The sequence below is a fragment of the Aphidius gifuensis genome, linkage group LG1 (assembly GCF_014905175.1).
Source record: "Aphidius gifuensis isolate YNYX2018 linkage group LG1, ASM1490517v1, whole genome shotgun sequence".
Taxonomy (NCBI): domain Eukaryota; kingdom Metazoa; phylum Arthropoda; class Insecta; order Hymenoptera; family Braconidae; genus Aphidius; species Aphidius gifuensis.
Genome location: NC_057788.1, coordinates 23,075,604 through 23,096,252, shown reverse-complemented (window position 1 = coordinate 23,096,252; position 20,649 = coordinate 23,075,604). Strand labels below are relative to the sequence as shown.

Genomic DNA, 20,649 nt, shown 5'->3' with positions numbered 1-20,649 from the left:
ACTTGGCCCAACTTGGCTCTCGTGTCAATCATCGTCATCATCATCATCAACATTGTACATATACCAACTGACGTCACAAACCCATGAGACTCCATGAAAAGAGTATAATACAATCTCAAGGCCATATTGAACATTTTTATGCATATTACACTTTATTGTGTTGAAAGAATTATTTTTCAAATCATCGATTGTTCTTTTTTTTTTTATTTATTTTTAATTAATAATTTTCATTTTATGATTAACGTTTCTATTTTCTAAAATTACAACTCGTAAATCAATTTCATGCATTTATAATAATTTTTGAAATAATTGACTATATACAATATAAATATTTATTAACTTTTTTTTTTTTTTTTTATTTATCTTTTGTTTGACAATATAAAATTTACGAAGAAAAAAAATAATTGTTTGATAATATTAAAACAATGGGTTATAAGAAATAAATTTAAAAAAAAAAATCAGCAGTCCGTCAGTCAGTTGGTATTTCATGATAAAATCTAAAAAGAAGAATATTATTAATTTTTTTTAATCAGATATTAAAAATAATTTAATAAAATCACTGATTAAATTAGAATTTTATTAAATAAATATAATAAATTTTGAATTTATATATCGCGTGTCTTGGTGGTTTAATTTTTCAAATATAATAAACATACCGATCGAAAATTTTCAACTCAATGATTTATTATATTGAATACATATCTGTCTAAATTGTTCCACATTAGTGACTTCAGGTGCGGTCCTCTCTCAGCTCGATTTCACACATAATAAAATATACACTATCAAAAAAAAAAATATTTGATAATTATTTTTCTTTCACTATTTGGAGTATTTTTTTATTTTTTTTATTTTTTAAATTATAATTATATTTGTCACAAAAGTCATTTGAAGTAATTTCGTCATGAGTAATTAGTCATTACAAAATATAACTTTGCATGTATCTAATTGTTCGTGGTAAGGACAAATTATACACGTGTCCTATATATATTTATATCATTCGTATGACAATTTTCTAATTTACTCATGTTAATTTGTTTTTCACTTATATGCAATTATTTGAAATTTTATTTAACCAAAAATGTTGAGAATTTTTTTTTTCTCTTATTACATCTGTTGTTATTATCAAGTCACATTAATTTTTTTAAAAAATCATATGAGGAAGAAAATCGTGATATAAAAAAAAAAGTTTCCTTGAGCTTAATCTCATTTTAAAAATTATAAAAATATTAGAATGTTTAAAAAAAATAATTCGTTTAAAAGTTAAATTTATTAACTAAATAATAATTATTTATTCAAACGATTTTTAACATCATGATTCATGTTGCTGATGGGTTGACTGATGAATCATTAATTAATAATTATCCTGGAAATTATTTTCTGGAAATATTTTTATTTATATTTGAGGAAAAATTTTCAATCATTTGACCCAGAAGCTTGTGATGATTGCTGATAAATTGCATTATGTTGTTGTTTATTTTTTTTATTATTTTTTAACGTCTTTGTTCACATATCCATAATGATTAATATTATTATCGACATAAAATTGTACACTTGCATTTATCTAACCATCAATATAGCTTTTTATTTTATTATTATTTTTTTTGATTTGGACAAATTAACTTGTGGAATCTTTGCCATTTTTTTTTATCTATAATAAAAATTCAAATACCTGCTGCTTTCGCTTGAGCTCACAAGACCGTTACTACAATATATATTCTTAGTTTTATTAATACTGCATTTTTAGCGGCAAAAGAAAAAAGAATAATTGTAATAAATGATGATTTTGATTGAGCTATGAGTACACTTATAAAATGAATCATTCATTCACAGACTATTTAATTTGCTGTATAAATTATAAAATATATTCTGACAAAATAATTTATTTATTTTAATTAATTTAAAATATTTATCTAAATTATTATTATCACTTTTACCACATTATTTGATTTTAAATATATTTTATCAAATTGTGTGAATCTAACGGTTATTTTATCTTATAATCATTTTAAAAAATCTTGCATGTTGGCGATATGAAATAGAGGGTAGGCGAACTAGTTTTACATTTAAACGTTACCATTTTTGTCTCACGAGTCGACGAATTTATGAAATTAAATGCACATACACACCAATAAGAAAATGTCATAATTTATTTTTCGGGTTTTTATTTTAGTCTAAAAATATTAGTAAGACAACAATATGATATTATATATATATTTATTTTCTTTTTTTAATATTTTAATAATAATATTAAATTGTGAAAAAATAATATCGCCTATGAACTTTGATGTTTTGCATGGATGTCTCGGACATTATAACTTTCACCATTATCGTAATAACGGTATGTTTATAACTACTATACAAAAATAAACAAAAAAAAAAAAAATAAATAGTGTAATATATTTTATTTATTTATGCGTCGCAAATTGCTTATCACAGTGCAATATAATATGCACTTGATTATGATATTTCCTAGATCACACACCAACAGTTTATTTTAATATGAAAAAAAAATAAATAAATAAATAAAATGATTAATAATTATTTCCAATAAATTAACATTATTTTTTTTTTTTCATTTTTGTTGTATTATTATTTAAAAAAAAAAAAGATATAAAAAACAATTTATGAGTAGGTAGATAATAAAAATAAAAAAGTGATAATCAAAGAAAGTTTATGATGGTACCTAGTTCGACAACCTTTAAATAAAATATATTAAATTAATAAAAAAACAAAAAAAAAACTTTTAATATTAATAAATAATATTTATTAATATTTTTTTTTTTTGTTTAAAAAAAATCAGAATGAATGCGTTTTTGTTTTTATTTTTCATTTACAATCACGATGTAAAAAAACAAGCATGACACTTGGGTAAAATGCGAATTTTAAAGTCACGATTACAAGTCTATATACAGTATATTACGTATCGTGTATAAGAAAATAATTTGAATCGATAATAAAATCGGCGTGACTACTGCGACTAATCGAAGATGAGCGGCACGATGAAACTTATATTACATAGCTTTCGATATCTATAAACTTTGTACAATTGTTGTTCAATTGACATTTGTACATAAGGAAACGGTTTGTTTATTAACTACACACTCAATAGGTCCGATCATTATTGCCATATTTTTATATTGCAATATTATATAAAGTGAATAGTTATATTCAATAATTTTATATTACCGTGATGTACATCCGTAAATTTTTATTTTTTGTGTTACCGGGTCAAGTCAAGTACTACCTATATATTTTGCTATTTTTTAATATCATTATTATTATGCTAAAATGACATTGTTATTCCGGAAGTGACGCACTGGACCGAGTAATACAGGTCAACGAAAAAAAAAGTGACAAATTTACTCACTCTCTTTAATATATATTTATTATCATTATTATTTTTTAATTTTTTTTTTCTTATTGATGAATAAAACTTTAGTGACAATTATCATTAGTTTTTATTTATTATTTTTTTTTTATTTTGTGATAAGTAACTGATGACGCGTTGATTTTTATTCTTCTTCAGTTATTTGTGAATCATGCAACGACGTAAAAATTTTATTAGTTGTTGAGATATGAATTATATTTTATATTTTTTTTGTTATTATTATTTTGTATTAGTCGATCTCGTTGTCCACCTACATAATATTCAAATATATTTTTACCTTTTTGCTAATAATAACAGCGTTGTCGCCAAAAAAAAAAAAAAAAATGATAATATTGAGGGCGCATCCTACACACCACTTGATTTTACACCTACGTATTTACAATATTGACTATATTTAAAAATTACAAAATTAATTAAAAATTGTTGATGAGTTTTCTTTTTATCTAATTAATTTATTATTGTTGCACAAGCTAATTAATAATTAATAATTAATGTAGAGTTTAAAATATCAAGGAAACACTTGCTCGGTTATCTTTAATTTTTTAAGTCTCATTTCGAGGACTTGTATAGACTTAAAAAATAAATAAAATTTCAAGGTGATGGAGATAATATAATATTATATATTTTATATAGTTTACTCAAGGTATTTTGAAATTTAATCTTGGAAATAGCTGCGATTTCATTTTTAAAATTTTAGCTTTGTAAATATATATTTTTTTTTAAGGCTTCATTAAAATTCGTGAATTTTTTTTTATACTTTTGGATAAATTAGAAGGGCTTGATCTTGTATCATTATAATTATAAAGATATATAGGTATATACATTTTACAGTAAAAATAAATAAACGTATATTTAATTTTTAAAAATATATGGTTTTTTTTTTATTATTAAATAATTTGATATATACTGAATAAAAAATATAGTGACTATTTATTTTTTAATGGAGTTATTGAAAACTAGAAAGCAATAAATTTATACAACTTTATTTCCTGTTTTATTATCATAACTAAGGCCATTTGAATAAAAATTACACAAACACTGGACATAATCAAAATAAGAAAAATACAGTCAGGTTAATATATATATTGATAAATTAATTATGAAGGTTAAAACTTAAAATTTATATAATATCTTAAAAAATTTATAGTAATTCAATAATTAAATTAAATTTAATTGATATTTTCATATGCGATTTTTAATTTACTTCGAATGCTTGATGCCATTTCAATTGACCGATAGATTTAATAATTTTTATAGTAAATAGATAATTGCTATAATTTTTATTTCTCTTAATAACAGTTGATAATTATTTTTTTTAAATTAAAATCATACTCATATGTGTTAACAAGATATAAAAAAAAAAAAGAAAAATTATAAACAACTTTCCACCCTAAAATTATGAATGCAGAAAGAAAAAAAATAGTCGACAATTTTAATTATCACTTTTATTCTGCGAAAGTCCATAACTCTCTGAGAAAGTTTTACAATATTTAAAATTATTAAAATAAATATTTAACAAAAATATATATATTGTATTTAAATATATACAAATTTTTTGTCAAGATGTATATAGCTAAAAAAAAAAAAAAAATCTTAAATCATGAATATGCTGATTTTTTAAATGTAGTTTTTAAAAAAGTCGTCTTGGTTACACTCCAAGAACATAATCGACGTAATAAGATTCATTGTTTTATAATGATTCATCAACAATAATTCATGCTTTATCAATCAACGCCCATTATCTGCTGAAGAGGCGTTTTTGACACGTCTAGATTATTGTTTTAACACATGAATAACATTCCAAATTGAATTAATCATTTAATCATCATTATTATATATATAATTAAAAATTGTTAAATTAAATAAAACACAATTTTCATTTCAATAACACTCTTCAACAGATATAAAATCAGTAAATCACATGATTTCTTTTTTAACTTTGAATTGTGTTCAAATGACAAAAAGTTTATTTTAAAAATTAAAAAAAAAAAAAAAGAAAACGAATTTAAAATTTTTTCACACACTTATACAAAAGTTTTATTAATCATATGTGACTCTCGACATTTGATACAAGTACATCATTATTCTATTTGCTTTTTTTTTTTCTTTTTAATGTAGACTAGTGCATTTTTTTTCTTTTTTTTTTTTGCATCATCTCATTGGTGTTTAACCACTGGTAACAAGCCACTTATTGTTCTATCTCTCAACACAACAACCCAATAAAAAAAATAAAATAAAAATGAAACTTTAAATGCCAAGTATATTTACTCAATTTATTCAAGTATATATTTACTCAATGCACTCGACATTCCATTTGATTAAAAAAAAATTACTACTGATCAAATCACTGACAATTTTCATATTAAAGTTAATTTTTATTTGGTCTATAATTTTAATAACTTTTATCTCGAAAATTTTGTCATCATACACTACTTATAATTATGAAAAAAAAAAATATATATATTAATTATTTAATGTTTATTTTACATCATAAAGTCAAGGTGATAAATTATTATTTTTTTAATATATCACCCACTCGAAGAAAACAGAAGGCTACATGTTAATAATTTTTACAACAATTATTGCTTATCAACCTTGTAAAAAAAAGCGACATATTTATATTTTTTAATATTTTATGTTGTTGTTTTTATATTTTTAAAGATAATTATTTTAATGCTTGGTCAATCTTGCAGAGAGTATTTCTTTGAGTTTATATATATTTTTTTAAATTTAAAATTATGTTGTTGTGTTACAAGTCTAGAAGAGCCATTGACCATTGTCTTCATGAAGTTGGTCAAACAATTTGTTTTATTTTAAAAATATCACTTGAGTAAATAGAGTTGTACTACAGATAAAAATAAATTAGCTTGAAGTATAGTTTTCCGTTTGGTTGACATATATATTGTAATCAATTGTAATGTTAGTTATTGTCTTGTAATGAGTTTAGGAGGGGCAGGATGTTTTACTGTACATCAATCTTTATGAGAAACTATATATATGACAAAATAGCTCTTAACAAATTAATTATTTTTAAATTTTTAAATCTAAAATATATATCAAATTATAATAATCAATTTTATAAAATTTATATTAAATATTGTCTTGAGGAAATAAGCAATCAAGAGTCGTTTAATCAAATGATGAAAATAATAACATCATTATAAATTAAAGAAAAAAAAAAAAAAAACATGAATGGTCATTTACCTGGTCGATACGTCATCAAAAAATATAAAAATAAATAAAATTCTAACAAATATTATAGGCAATGTTATTTACAATCTTGTTATTTTTCTTTAAATAACAACACTCGATTAATAAATAAAGTAAAAAATAATTATTTATTAGAAAGAAAAAAAAAAACAAAAATTAATAAAATAGATATTATAATGACATGAAGAAGACAAGAAAAGCGCGTGACATCAAAGCATCATTTTTATCTTCATTGCAATACCAGTATAATTATGCAATTTACATTCAACTTAATGATTCCGGTTTTGTTCATCTGTTTGTGTTTATGTGATATTAAAAAGCGAGAGTACAACGTGTTGCACTTGTCAACTTTATACCATCACGATAAACTCTCATTCATTCATTCAATCATATATTTTTTTAATTTTTTTGTTTTAAATAACATCAAAATTAAATTAATGACTAATGATTTTCCGTAAATATTGTTAAATCTTCCGGTCGTAAAAGTCCAATGAAAAGCAAAAAAAAAACAATTTTCAAACATATTAAAAGTCTGAATATTTAAATTTTTTGAAATTAATTTATTTAAATTTTTTTCTTCATCTTATGGTTTTTTATTTTTTTTATATATATCTATCATCTTTTCTTCAAATATTTTTATTATTTTTTATTTGTATTATTATTTGTGTTCAATTAACAAGAGGGTCCATGGCAAGGTCGTGGGCCAAGGAGGACGAGCTCTTGGACGTTCACTCTCGAATCTTGTTTTTGATCGCCCTACCAATCCAACCAATTCATTCGTAAATTATATATGCCACTTGATTGCCACGTTTCATTCGATTAAAATCAAAAAACAAAAATTAAATTAACAAATATTTATCGCACTATCATGCAAGGATTTTATAATAATAATATATATGTATTTTATTATTTTGTTTTTTTTTTTTTACAGATATACATAATCAATTTTTATTTATGCCAACTAATTATTATGATTTTTTTATTATTATTGTTACAGCTTCCTGGTATATCACCGGGTTCAGTGTCAACTATTGTTGCCCCTGTACTACTAAAGTATCGTGTTTGTCGACCAAGATTATTGTTGGCTGGTTCCAGGGCCGAAGTTGATCCAGCTGCTGATCTTGCACTTCTTCATGGTGAAGTTTTACTTATTGAAGATGCTGCCAGGCAATTTAATCCAATTGGAGGTCAGTATATTTATAAATAAATTTTAAGCCTTTTATTATTTTAATAAAATGTATTTTTATTTTTAGATACTGACAAAAGATATAGAATAACAGAAAAACTTTTACATGCTGAAGATGAATATCGTCAGATTTTAAAAAGTGCTAAAGAATTATATGGTCGTCCACTAGCAAAAAATCATCCAGAATATTATGAAATTATTCTAAAACCATTGGAGGATCTTTCAAAACTCAGTGGAGAATTATGTGAAAGGGTAAGTACAATAAATTGCTATTTTGTTGAATTATTTGATGAATTTCCTGTGATAAAAAAAAACTGCGATTCATTATAAAAGAACGAATGGATAACTGTTTTACCGTTTGTAGTTTATTTAAAAAGTTTTTACCATCAAAGTTAGATAGCAGTCTTGCTCATAAATCCAAAGTGCATACTTGTTTCTACAGATGTCTCTTGTTTATCTTATTTGAACTTTAAAGATTATTTTCTTTTTTTGATAAAAAGAAAAGCTGATTATATCAATTAAAATTAACATTAAACTCGAGTAAAAAATAATATTTACGATCATCTCCCAAACGGCTTTGAATATTTTTGTTAAAAAACTAAAATATAAAGCGTATATATATAGTAATAATAATTAAAAAATAGATTGTTTAGTTTAAAAACTACGTGGAGGTCTTGTCGGTTCAAACTTAATCCCTTGCTAAGCATAACGAATTGTTTATTTAACAGAGAGTCAAGTTAGCAGTTATTAAGTCAACTTATCGTTAATCAAACAGAAAGTTTTGTAAAATAAATATAATAAAAGAAAATAAGAAAGAAAAAAAAACATATATTCTAATAATAAAAGAAACTTGAGCTCAGAAAAACTAGGTCTTTCAAAAAAAAATTAAGAAAACAAATAAATAGAAAAATAAAAATCGGATACTTGGTATTTTTTTAGGAATGAAAAAATAGTAGGTGTTTAAGTAAAAATAAAATATAAAACAATAAAAAAAGATTTTGAGAAAAAAAAAAAATCATTGTTGGACAAAAGAATAAAAAAAAAAACCAACAAGTTTTTTGATAAGTAATGGTAGTGGTTAGCAATCCCTCATAAATATTGACTATGCAAGTTCAACGAAATAACTCAAATGTTATACACCCATAAACGAAATTTGGTAGTCACTGTATTTAAATTAAAAAAAAAAGAAAAAAAAAATCTTATTCACGCTCCTGTATGATAGCCTTCTTATTTTTTTTTTCTCATCTTCTTTCAAGAGTCTTGTTAAGTTTCTATCAGACATTAATATAAAATTTTTGTTCGTTAATTTTTTTCATTTTTTTTTTTTTAATAACCCTTTGCTTCGAAAAAAATAATTCATCGTGTCAATATAGCAGCTGTATACTGACCGGTTCCAAAACCACAATACAGACACATACAAATGCCAATAAATAAAAAATTAAATGAATTGAAAAAATAAAAATAAAAAAAAACACAATAAAAATAATGAAAATGGAACGTTGCGCGTTGGTCGAATAAAAGACAAGGTACATATCTTTTACCGCAAGGTAAAAGGACACCTCAAGGCTGTACTCAACCGCAGTTAATTCAGAGTAAAACATATACATGTATATACAACACATTTTCATACCCACAAATACTTGTGTTGAACGCCTTTAAATAAACGATAAAATGTGAATGAACATCAGATGTAGGCATTTATAAAATATACTTAATCAGGTAAAAAATTTATTCAACATTTTATAAACCTTGCTGTATATATACCTACTTATCTACTTACTATATTATCATTATCATTCATTTATTTATTATAAAAAAAAACAAAAAGGATATTACCTCAATTGTATTCGACGAATGCAATTAGAAAAAAGATTTATTAAAGCGAAATTTCCCTTTTTGAAAATATACTTGGCTCTTAGGTGTTTATTATTTCGAATGATTTTGATCATGGAAAAATTTTAATTTTAATTGTTTTTCATGTTAAAATTAAAAATGAGATTATTGTTTAATTTTTGCAATTGAGTTTTGTATATAAAAAATACATACTTGTTGAAGATTAAAAAAAATAAAAGTGAATCAAGCGTTGATGAAAAAAATAAGATAAAAAAAAAATATGAGATACAGATTAAAGTAGGTACATAGGGTAATATATATATATGAGAATGAAAAACAAGAATAAAATATAAAAAAAACAAACGACATTGAACGACGTTGGTTTCTTAGCTCGTAAATTACGTTTTTGCACCTGGTAAAACTTGACTCACAGCTTTTACTATATGTATATATACCCCATTTAAAGCAACAATCTATCAATTTTATTCCGAGGTTTTACTGGTTAAATACAATGATTTTTTGATGTCTTAAGACTTAAAACATTGTTTGACTATCTGTCTATATATAAACAATTCGCATATTCAATTACATATCGCTTCTCTTATACATTGCACATACGTATATGTACGGATATAATACATTCTATTTTTTATTTCCATCATGATATTATTAACAACCTTCGAAATATATAAACATATACCTATATAGACAAATTAAATACATATATGCACATAATATTATGTATCTATACGTTTTCACTGCCACAGACGGAAATGTGAAAGCCACGTGAAACTATCTGTCCTTTTTTTTTTTTTTTTTAACGTGCTTGTGTGTCACTGCATTCATTTATATGGCATTTTTTTTTTCAAGTTCACGTGAATTTTTTACGGTCCATTGAGGGAAAAAATTCTTGGGCAAATATTTCTTTTACGAAATCGATATGAATCTTCCTGTTGTTCTCAGTCAATTTTTTTTTTAGGAATATACCTTTTTTTTTCTATTTCCGTTTCTTTTTTTAAGAAAAGTTACAAACACTATATATAGTTTGCATGAATTTAATTTTATTTTCACGAATTTTGTGGGTGATGATCGTGAACTTGCATTAATGAATGATTCAGTGGAATAGATGTGATGATTTCATTTTTTATTTTGAAAAGTTAACTAAATAATTCGGCAGTGAATCATGACCATTATAGTGTTTGTCATCATCTGATGAGAGAAAGTTTGTTTTTTCCCTCCTGGCTATTATGTTACAATATCTACAATGATATTAATTTATTTTTATAAATACATGTATTTACAAATAAATATCTATGATCATCTCGTTCGCACGTTAGTTATTTGCTCGTGTAACATTATTAAATCTAAATGATGTTTATTCTGATTTTATTGACTTGAAACACATCTCTATTTACAAATATTTTATCTCAGATGTAATTTGATTATTTAAATATTAATATCACAATATTATTTAAATCATTTAAATATTTATTTATATTTATTAACAAAATACTATCAACAAATTAATATTCATTTATAGTTATTATATGCAAAAAAAAACATTCAAATAAATAATTCTTTAATTTATATTTTATCCAAATATAAAATTTATTTATATTTAATAAATTCTCCTATCAGTGTATACATCTACATATTTTTATAATATTCGCACGCTAAAAACCATGATCGTCATCATTTTAATGAAAAAATAAAATAAAAAAAAGTCGCGTCAAGCAATCTCACATCATCAACTCTTTTTGTCTCACTTTCACCTTTGATTACAATTGCCATTTTATTTTTTAAACTTTTGTTTATCACTTTTCTCTTTTCTACTTGCATAAATATATATTTTTTTTTATTTTGTTCAAATAGTAATTTTTTTTTGGGAGGTCAATGATGGTGCAAATTGCACACATGACGAAAACTTTCACTTAAACCATAATACGTTTGTTGGTTGTATATAAATATTTGTTTTTTATTTATATTTATTATTTTTTCTTTCTTTTTTTTTTTTTATCAACAAATTGATGTATATATATAGGCACATAGAAATGGCGGTTTAATTGCCCGGTAGTTACTGAGGGAATATTATAAATGAAGGGCATATCTTAAACTGGCTTGCACCGACAATTGTCATAAATTTACGTTGCATTAAATTAAAGTAACCAACTATCAAGTTTATATATATATGTATATACTTACAACTGATTATTACGCTTTCTCTATTTGATTAAATTTGAATCATTGAAATATTCGACCGGTTTTTGCGCGTTATTTGTATACGTGTATATGATAATTGTGGTACATGTGTTTATTATTATTTTATTTATTTATTTATTTATTTGCAAATGTATACATACATATATATATTTGTTGTAATTTCATCAAGTGTCGTGTAAGTGTATGTATATGTTATAGATTTTCTTGGCTCTCGATTGTCCGCATTTGTAAATTCAAAGAATTTTTCAATAGCAAATTAATCGATAAGTAACATGATACAAAACATATTGGAATGTTTGTTGAGATTTGTTTTATCAATTTTTTTTTTTTTTTTTAATTTAACTCAAATTTACATACCACAAATGCCAAAGTATCTAATATCGCATTATGATATAATTTGACTCAATTTGAAATAAATATAATTTATGTTTTTAATTATATAATTTCAAAAATAGTAGAAAAATAAGTAAACATTTTTATTTATTTATTAGTGGAATGAAAGAACATCAACTTGATTGAATTATGAATGAAAATAAAAAAAATAATAAATTTTTATTTCGCCTGAACAAACTAGAATGAATCAAAAATCTCTGCTCGATTTATCATTTCGTTTTCGAATGAAAAAATCTGACAGTTATATGAAAAAAAAAAAAAAGAATACTATAATATATTTATTATTTTTTTTTCTCTTTAAATAAATTTTATAAATGGCAAAAGTCCATTGGTAAATTTAAATCAACGTAGGACATAAATATATTCTGACTTTTTTCATTAATGGAGTGTCTTTCTATTTGTTTTCATGACAAATGATTAACAAAAATTTAAATAATAAATATTAAATTAAATAAAAATATATAATAATTTACAGAATAAATAATTTATAGAACTCTTTTTTTTTTTTTTATTTTTTCTCTTATAATTGAAGAAGGAAAAAAAAAATTAATAAGAAACTTTCAAATACAAATAATACTTCATTAATTTATTTATAAAATTAAAATAGCATATTACATACTTATTTAAAAAACACGATTTAACTTTTAATTTACGACTAATTATGATACATGTATATTGTCAATTATGTATAGCAATATATAATGTGCAAAATAGAGCACACGTTATATCAATTTACCACGTACTGATAGATTGTTGCATATACACATCAACATATTTATTCAATTCACTTATTTAAACGCAGTTTTTAATTTATAAATCATTTTCTTTAGATGAATACAGAAGCAACGGTATTTATTCACATGTGCACATGAAAAAAATAAAAAATAAAATAACTTAATATACATATATTTTAAGTTGTGAGATAATAATGAACTTGCGGGTTTATCTTTTGTCAAGGTAAAAAGCCGCAAGGTTTAAATACATATAATATAAAAAATTCTTTTATTTTGTTATTTAGTTTCTTTTTTTTTTTTTGTCATTGAAAATTATAATGCAATGCATAAATACATTGAGAGGCAAGCATGTAAGACGAACTTGATATTGTTTGTTACCATCTTGTGCCATATACTTGCTATACATGCATAGATAACGAACAATAACCATGCTGCCTCACCCACATTACATTGATATTCAAAAGTTGAACTTGACAATAATTTAGAATAACAATAATAAAAAATAAAATTTACTTTATTTATTGATTTTTACATGATATTATAAATATAAAAAAAAGAAAAAAACATTTGTCACGCTTGATGATATGGGACCTATACTCATTAAAAAGTAATAAATAAGATTTAAAAAAAAATGATGAAATAAATCTGTCCGGAAGTCGTGAAAGCCAGCGTATATATATGTGTGTACCTATAATCGTGACAACTAGAATTTCACTTCCCAGGCGGTGGTAACCTTCGTGAAACTGAGAGTCTCCATCAGCTTCATACATGTTGGATATAAACCATATAGTTTGTGAGCTGGTGAACGAGTGAAATCTGATTGCATATATATATATACACTACTGGCTGATGCGGGGATGATCAATCGATCGGCGCAAAATGAAAGAGAGCCATTTTTTTTATTTTTTAAATATTTATATTTTTTTTTTTATCAACTCTTTTATTTTTTGCATTTTCATGGAGAATATAATTGAGTGGCTTTCATCGACAATATTATATGTGCGAGTTTATATTCTCAAGATAATGATGGTGACTCTGATGTGGACTTGTTTCGGCATGTGGGGGAGGTCATTGACCATCGATGTGTCATCATGTCATGAAAGTCACTTGTCTCTTTTTCTCTTTCTCTTTCTTACTCGTTTTATTCAACACGCAGTATATAAAGATATACTTTGATTTCTAGATCACTCAATTTTTATTTTTATTTTTTATTTTAACATAGAGGTATATACATATATAACTGACAAGAGTGGGCGTTAGATTATTATTATTTTATTTTTTCAAATAAAAATTCTTGAGTCACTCGATATTGTCCAAAAATTTATTTAAATATACATATATATATTCAAATTAAATATATTATCGTTTGATTAAAAAAAAAAAAATGAATATTCTCAACATATTTGTGGGTTTTTTTTTTTTTTTACAGATTCAAAAAACATTGGAACACTGGGATGCTGATGCATTTAAACCGAGTAAGTTTATTGTTGATATGAAATATATACATATAAAATAAAAATAAATGATGATTGTATAGTAAGTCTGTTAGAAGTTAATATCATGCGTGAATATTGATCATGAAAAGTAGATATATATCTATGAAAAGAAAAAAAAAAAGAATTGAAAGAATCAGCAAGAGATATATATCGTTCGATGATCACAAGATGATACGTATATATAAATATTTTTCTTCTTCATGGACAGGTGAATTATTTCCCGCCTCTTTCTGGTCATCACAGTGGTATTACCTAGAGGATTACATTGAAGCAAGAAGAACACTCGATGAATTGAAAGCACATGAAAATCCAATACTTGTTTTTTTTCGTCATTTACAAGCTGCAGCAAAATACAACCCATCATCTCTTCTTCTTCTACCGGTAAGTCAATGAAATAACAAAACATTTAATAATACAATTTTTTTTTTTTTTCATTCTATCGATATATAAACAAGAGAGGACATTTAAAATTTCATTGCATTTATACGCGTACACATTATTTTCTTTTTCTACTCCTCCTCATCATTTTTTTTTTTTTTTTTCGTTTATTATCGTCCCTATGCATATGAAATTATAATGCCGGTGGCATGCATATATAATATTTTTTATATATAAAATATAAAAAGGTCTTGCACACAAACACAGCCCCTCACATACACACACACACACTTGCAATGGTGAAAGTGTCTTATCGTCATTCTATGTTGCAACGTAATAATGTATTTGTTGCACTCGTCTTTCTCGCGGGTGCGGTAGTTAAAAACCTGTTAGATATATATAATATTATAGAAAGATGAGGATGATCACCTAGTGCACATAATCCTTTGTACATATATATATTTTTTATTTTTTTTCATTTAGATTATTAACCTTTTAAAAGTCACACAAGTCAATGTATTATATGTATTATTTATACATTGTGTCACAAGTATATACCTATATATATTTTTTAAAATTGGTAGTCAATTGTTGTTGTTGTTGTTCTTTATATAATCAGCATTTGGTTGTAGTAAACAAGGAAGTCTCACATCACGAGACAAGATCCTTATAATAGTTGTAGAATTTACTTGATTATTTTATTTGTTTATTGTATTATATATATGTAATGTACTATAGGCTGATATACCACACGACTCATATATATTGCACGATCAAATAGTAAGTTGATTTTTTTTTTTTTTTTGCTATTATAATATATATTTCGATTGAGGCGATGATGATACTGATGATATTATGTATGCGCGCGTGGAGAATCCGTTGGAATTTTACACATTGTATATATATACGCGATTAAATTTATTATCATCATCACTATTACGTGTATTATTCATCATGTATATTAAATATATATAAATATATATATATTTGAAGTATAACATCGATAATCGATAATCATCATCTGCTTAACGTATCGACTTACACCCACTGGGCAATAAAAACAGTGCAAGACTTTAAGGAGGACTGTCTGTTAGGCTGATGAACGATTCCAACATACCAAAGAACGCGATAACTGTTATTAAATATGGCTCTTTATAAAAACGATATATTACATGTTCTTCAATACATTTATATATATATTTTGAATAACATTCAAAACGCCCAATCGTCTTAATTCTATTATTTTTATTATATTAAACCCTTACATTGTTTTTTTTCGTTTTGTTTTTCCGTCAGTGAAATTCTTTTTAATTAAATTAATTGCAATATATTTTGCTGATAATTAATTAAGTTAAAAAATCTGTTTGCTTATCATGTTATTTATTTTTAAATATATCTAAAATTGATTGATTCAATTCCGCATCTGATTATACTCTTAAAGCACGCTACAATTGTCATATGTATGTGTAACAATTTAATATGAATTTTGTGATTCTTGATAAACCATAAGAAAAATACAAACGTCAGTGAAAAAGTCTAGTGCTTTAAGTAGTTGGATGAGTGAATGCGTTGGTATGAATGCCGCGTGCAAGTTGATGTAGTGGATTGTGGAACGAGGAAGTAATACCACCGGTAGAGTATTACCTCCTCATCCTACTTCTTCTTCATCTTCTTTTTCTTATTATTATTTTTTTTAGTTTTATTTATTTTTTTTTTGTACTCTTCAAGTTCCTTGTTTTTCCCTTCAAACATTTACGCATTTACACCACACCATCATGAACTTTAAAGACGTTAACTTTTGAAAAAATATATTCTTCTCATGTTGATGGAAACCTTTGTGAACTATACTATATATAAAATAAGAAAGACATAATCTTAACTTATTGCCAATAAGTATCTTCTCTTTCGTTGAATCGATTTAAGCTCGTTATCGTAAATTTTAAAATATATATACCTATTTTTCTAATAATATTTTTACAAGTAAATTCTTCAAGTTATAATACACTTGTTACTAATATTTTTTCTTCATCAATTCAATCATCATACTAATAATCAATTTCACATATTGTCTACATCAAGAATAATAAAAAAAAAAAATAAAAACCCCAAACTGATAAAGAAAATTAATTATATTTTTTATTATTTATTAAAATTAAAAAAAAAAAAATTATTTTTATCATCACATAATAAATAATAAAAAATAATTTAACAAAAATAAAAAATATGAAAAAAGGTCTTGCCAAATGATTGAGTGGCCCCAAGCATCATCATAACATGCAAGTATAAATTTATGATCCAATGGACAAGAGTGTATTTTCATCTTATCGATGGCGAGAAGACTGCCCAGTCTTGGTTCTTGTCCTCCACCAAGGGAATCATTATGTTTTCAAGGCCAGCCACCATGGCGGCTTCTATATACTATTGTCAATGTACATGTGTGTGTATATCAATGTTTTATGTCGTTGAGATGGACGTCTAGATTTTTTAATCGACGCCAACTTGAAAACGATGATGGTGATGATGATGATGTGGACTCTCGTAAATTCATTTTCCTGCATGTCTGGATCACCTTGCCGATCAATGATCTGTTTGTCGATGGGTGTTGTTAAGAGGGGTGTTAACAACACACACGATATCAAACCACCTGGAGATTTACCAACACTTTGCTGTTAATTAGACGGAAATTAATTATAAAATAATTTTTTTTTTATTCTTTAATTTATTTATTCCTACGATGCCAGTGTATAAAAAATTTATACTTATTTCATTTTTTTTTTTTTTTTGTTTTTTAATTATTCATTGATATCAAGATTTATCAGTTAAATCAGTCACTAATTTTCATCACACATTGACGTATGTATTTGTTTGTGTGTATACATATAAAGTTGATATATAAACTCACATCAATATGTTGGATACTTGTAAACTACTATACAAATTGCTGTCTTACAATATACCAAAGTACTTCAACATTGGATAGATACAGTTTGAGATATAAAACAAGAATCTTTTATTATCATTTTCATCTATCGATGTGTCGATTTCACATTGCCATGAGTTTGCTATACTTCATAGACAGCTGAGGGAAAGATATTTATTTCTGCTGGTCAATTTACCCTTTTTTTTTTTTATACTTATTTATTTTTTTTTCTCGATATGTTTCATCGTCATTATATGCATACATGTGTATAAATTTTTTGTGTCAATGATATTTATAGAAATCAACAAAAAATGAAGTAAAAACTTTAACAATTTTAATCTTTTTTTTTTTTTTTTTAAATCTTATCACTTTATAATGTAAATTAATTATATTGTTTTTTTTTCATGCACAAATGAGTGTTGACTTGTTGAAAAATACAAATGATTAGTGAAAGTATATATATTTACAAAATATACACAATATTTAATCTATTTTCTTTAAATATCATACAAAGTCTTACAAGAACAATCAGTGATCAATTATCAATTATTATTATCAATAATTTACAATCGACGCACCCATTTGATACGCACCAAAGAAACATATTATTGTTCCACATCAATAACTTATTGATATTTAAACGTGAGAATATTTTTTTTTTCTTTTTCAAATAATTTTAATTGTACAATAAAACATAACTTGGTGATTATTATATTTAAGTTTTATTCACGCGCAATTGAAAATTAAATTATTTATCCTTTCGATTAAATTGCATAATTATTTGAAAGATATATATGTTAATTTTTAAATATTTAAATTAAAATGAAAAATTCGTACGCAATTATTTGATATTTCATTTATTTATTTATATTTATTTATTTATTTATTTTTGAATGAGGAAATTGCATGTTGTACTTAATAGCTGTAAAAATTAAATTTCGTATATTAAATAATAACCCTTTCTCGGTTGTATGAGTTATAAAAATTGAATCTGATGTTTGACTGTTTAAATAATATACGCGGTATTCATCAGGGGCGAGGCCGGACGTCACGCGTGCATCATTGCGTGTCCACAAGCAACTTTACAATGCCGAAGCACTTTGAATAACAATTAATATATGTCAAAGAAAAATATAAAATATAAATTTAGTATATGCATATACCGACAAGTAAACAAAATGAAAATTAATAATTTTATTTATTTTTGACATGTAAATTAATTGATTACATGTATTATTTATTTTTTGATTTTTTGGATATACTTGTATAAATTTTATCTGCCAAAGTTTGACTTTAAAAAAATTGCTGTGAATATTCGCACCTTTTTTTTTTTTTTTTTGCATTTCGTGAATCGTGTTTTGAATTTTAAATCATTATAAGAATTATTTTTTATCGTTGAATATAATTGAATATATAAATCTATTATAATTTGAATAAAATTATTTTATACAATTAATAAAATTATTTGAATAAATAAATAAATAAAAAATAGTTAATTTCTATATATTTATAATTTAAAATAATTTTACTGATTTTAAATTAATGTAGTTCAGTGACTTTATCAGTGTTCCCCTTTGAAAAAAATAATAATCATAAAAGTAATTGAAAAAAAAAATGTAGATCGTGAGAGGAGAATTGTAATGATTACACTCTGAAATAACAAATTTGAATAAAACGATATACACTGAATACTCGGTTGTAATTACAATGATATGTACCTAGGCACATATGATATCATGAATAAAAGATTTTTTTTTTTTAACTCGAGTCCAGTGTGTTCACGTAATACTAAGACACACACCATGTTGTGAATTATTGAAGCACGATAAGTATTATTTTCTACCGGGTACAAAACACACATATATTATATGTTTATTAATGTACATGAATATTTCCGTGTTGACAATGTATAAAACAAAAAATAATAATAAACAATTCATGATATATAAAAAGAGATCAAACGGAAATCAATTGTTTTAATAAATGTTTGTATATTTTTTTTTATTTTTTTTCTCATTGCGTAAATTTACTCACAAGTATTTTATCATTATTTATTTATATTTTTTAAATACAAAAAAAAATATTACGTGTTTCTTATATCAACGTATAAATTTTAATTTTATTAGCTGTGTGTGTCACAATATATATTTTTATTTTTTTTTTGTTCTTCTATCTTAATTTCTTATATATATTTAACGACAAAAGACGAAGGGATTTGCACCGCGTATCTTGAACTCTACACTCTTGAACTTTTTTTTTTTTTTATTATCCAAAAATATGTATATATGCAACGCACGAAGTGAATTTAATCATAACTATAAACATACACATGTAAATACACATAATATATTTTTTTATGATATATATTTATTCACGCCTTGCGTTTTTATTTGTCAAGACATTATTATTATATTACATATTTTTTTTTTTTTCTCATATATTTCGTGTACGGATAAGAAGTGTGGGGCCATTAAACTCAGGTGACCTGTCCCAAAATCAAAAACTGAACTTAATCATAAAAAATTAAAGACAATATAATCCATCGATAATAGTAAAAATAATAATAATAATATCAATATAATATTAATCTTGTGTCAAAATCCGATTATAAAATCCATAAATCAAAATATCTTTCACTTCATTCAAATGTTTTCTATTTTTTTTGAATTATTTTATTTAAAAGTACTTAATATATATTCTCGCGTGTGTATATCAGCATGATATCTATCAAAGATTGAGATGATTTTTTTTTATATTTTTAAATATATATTTATAGTCGAAATGAAAAAGAAATGAAAATAAAAAATATCTAAAATTGTTTCAAATGCATATTGAAGATAAGAGATATTATCATAATTCAAATATACAATATGTCGATAAAATATTTTCTA

The 20,649-nt window shown here is 24.0% G+C and overlaps 1 protein-coding gene across 3 annotated transcripts in view; it reads left to right on the top strand.

The window, feature by feature from the left end:
* LOC122853432 (rho GTPase-activating protein 20-like) overlaps positions 1-20,649 on the top strand; it is a 95,146-nt gene that overhangs the window by 6,756 nt on the left and 67,741 nt on the right. For 2 of the 3 annotated variants that reach the window (XM_044153911.1, XM_044153919.1), the window contains 4 exons: positions 7,596-7,785; positions 7,852-8,036; positions 14,394-14,439; positions 14,669-14,841. In XM_044153911.1, coding sequence (XP_044009846.1) covers positions 7,596-7,785; positions 7,852-8,036; positions 14,394-14,439; positions 14,669-14,841 — 594 coding nt within the window. Of the gene's footprint in view, positions 1-2,285; positions 2,339-7,595; positions 7,786-7,851; positions 8,037-14,393; positions 14,440-14,668; positions 14,842-20,649 lie in introns of those variants that run through there. The other variant, XM_044153928.1, reaches the window with a different exon arrangement.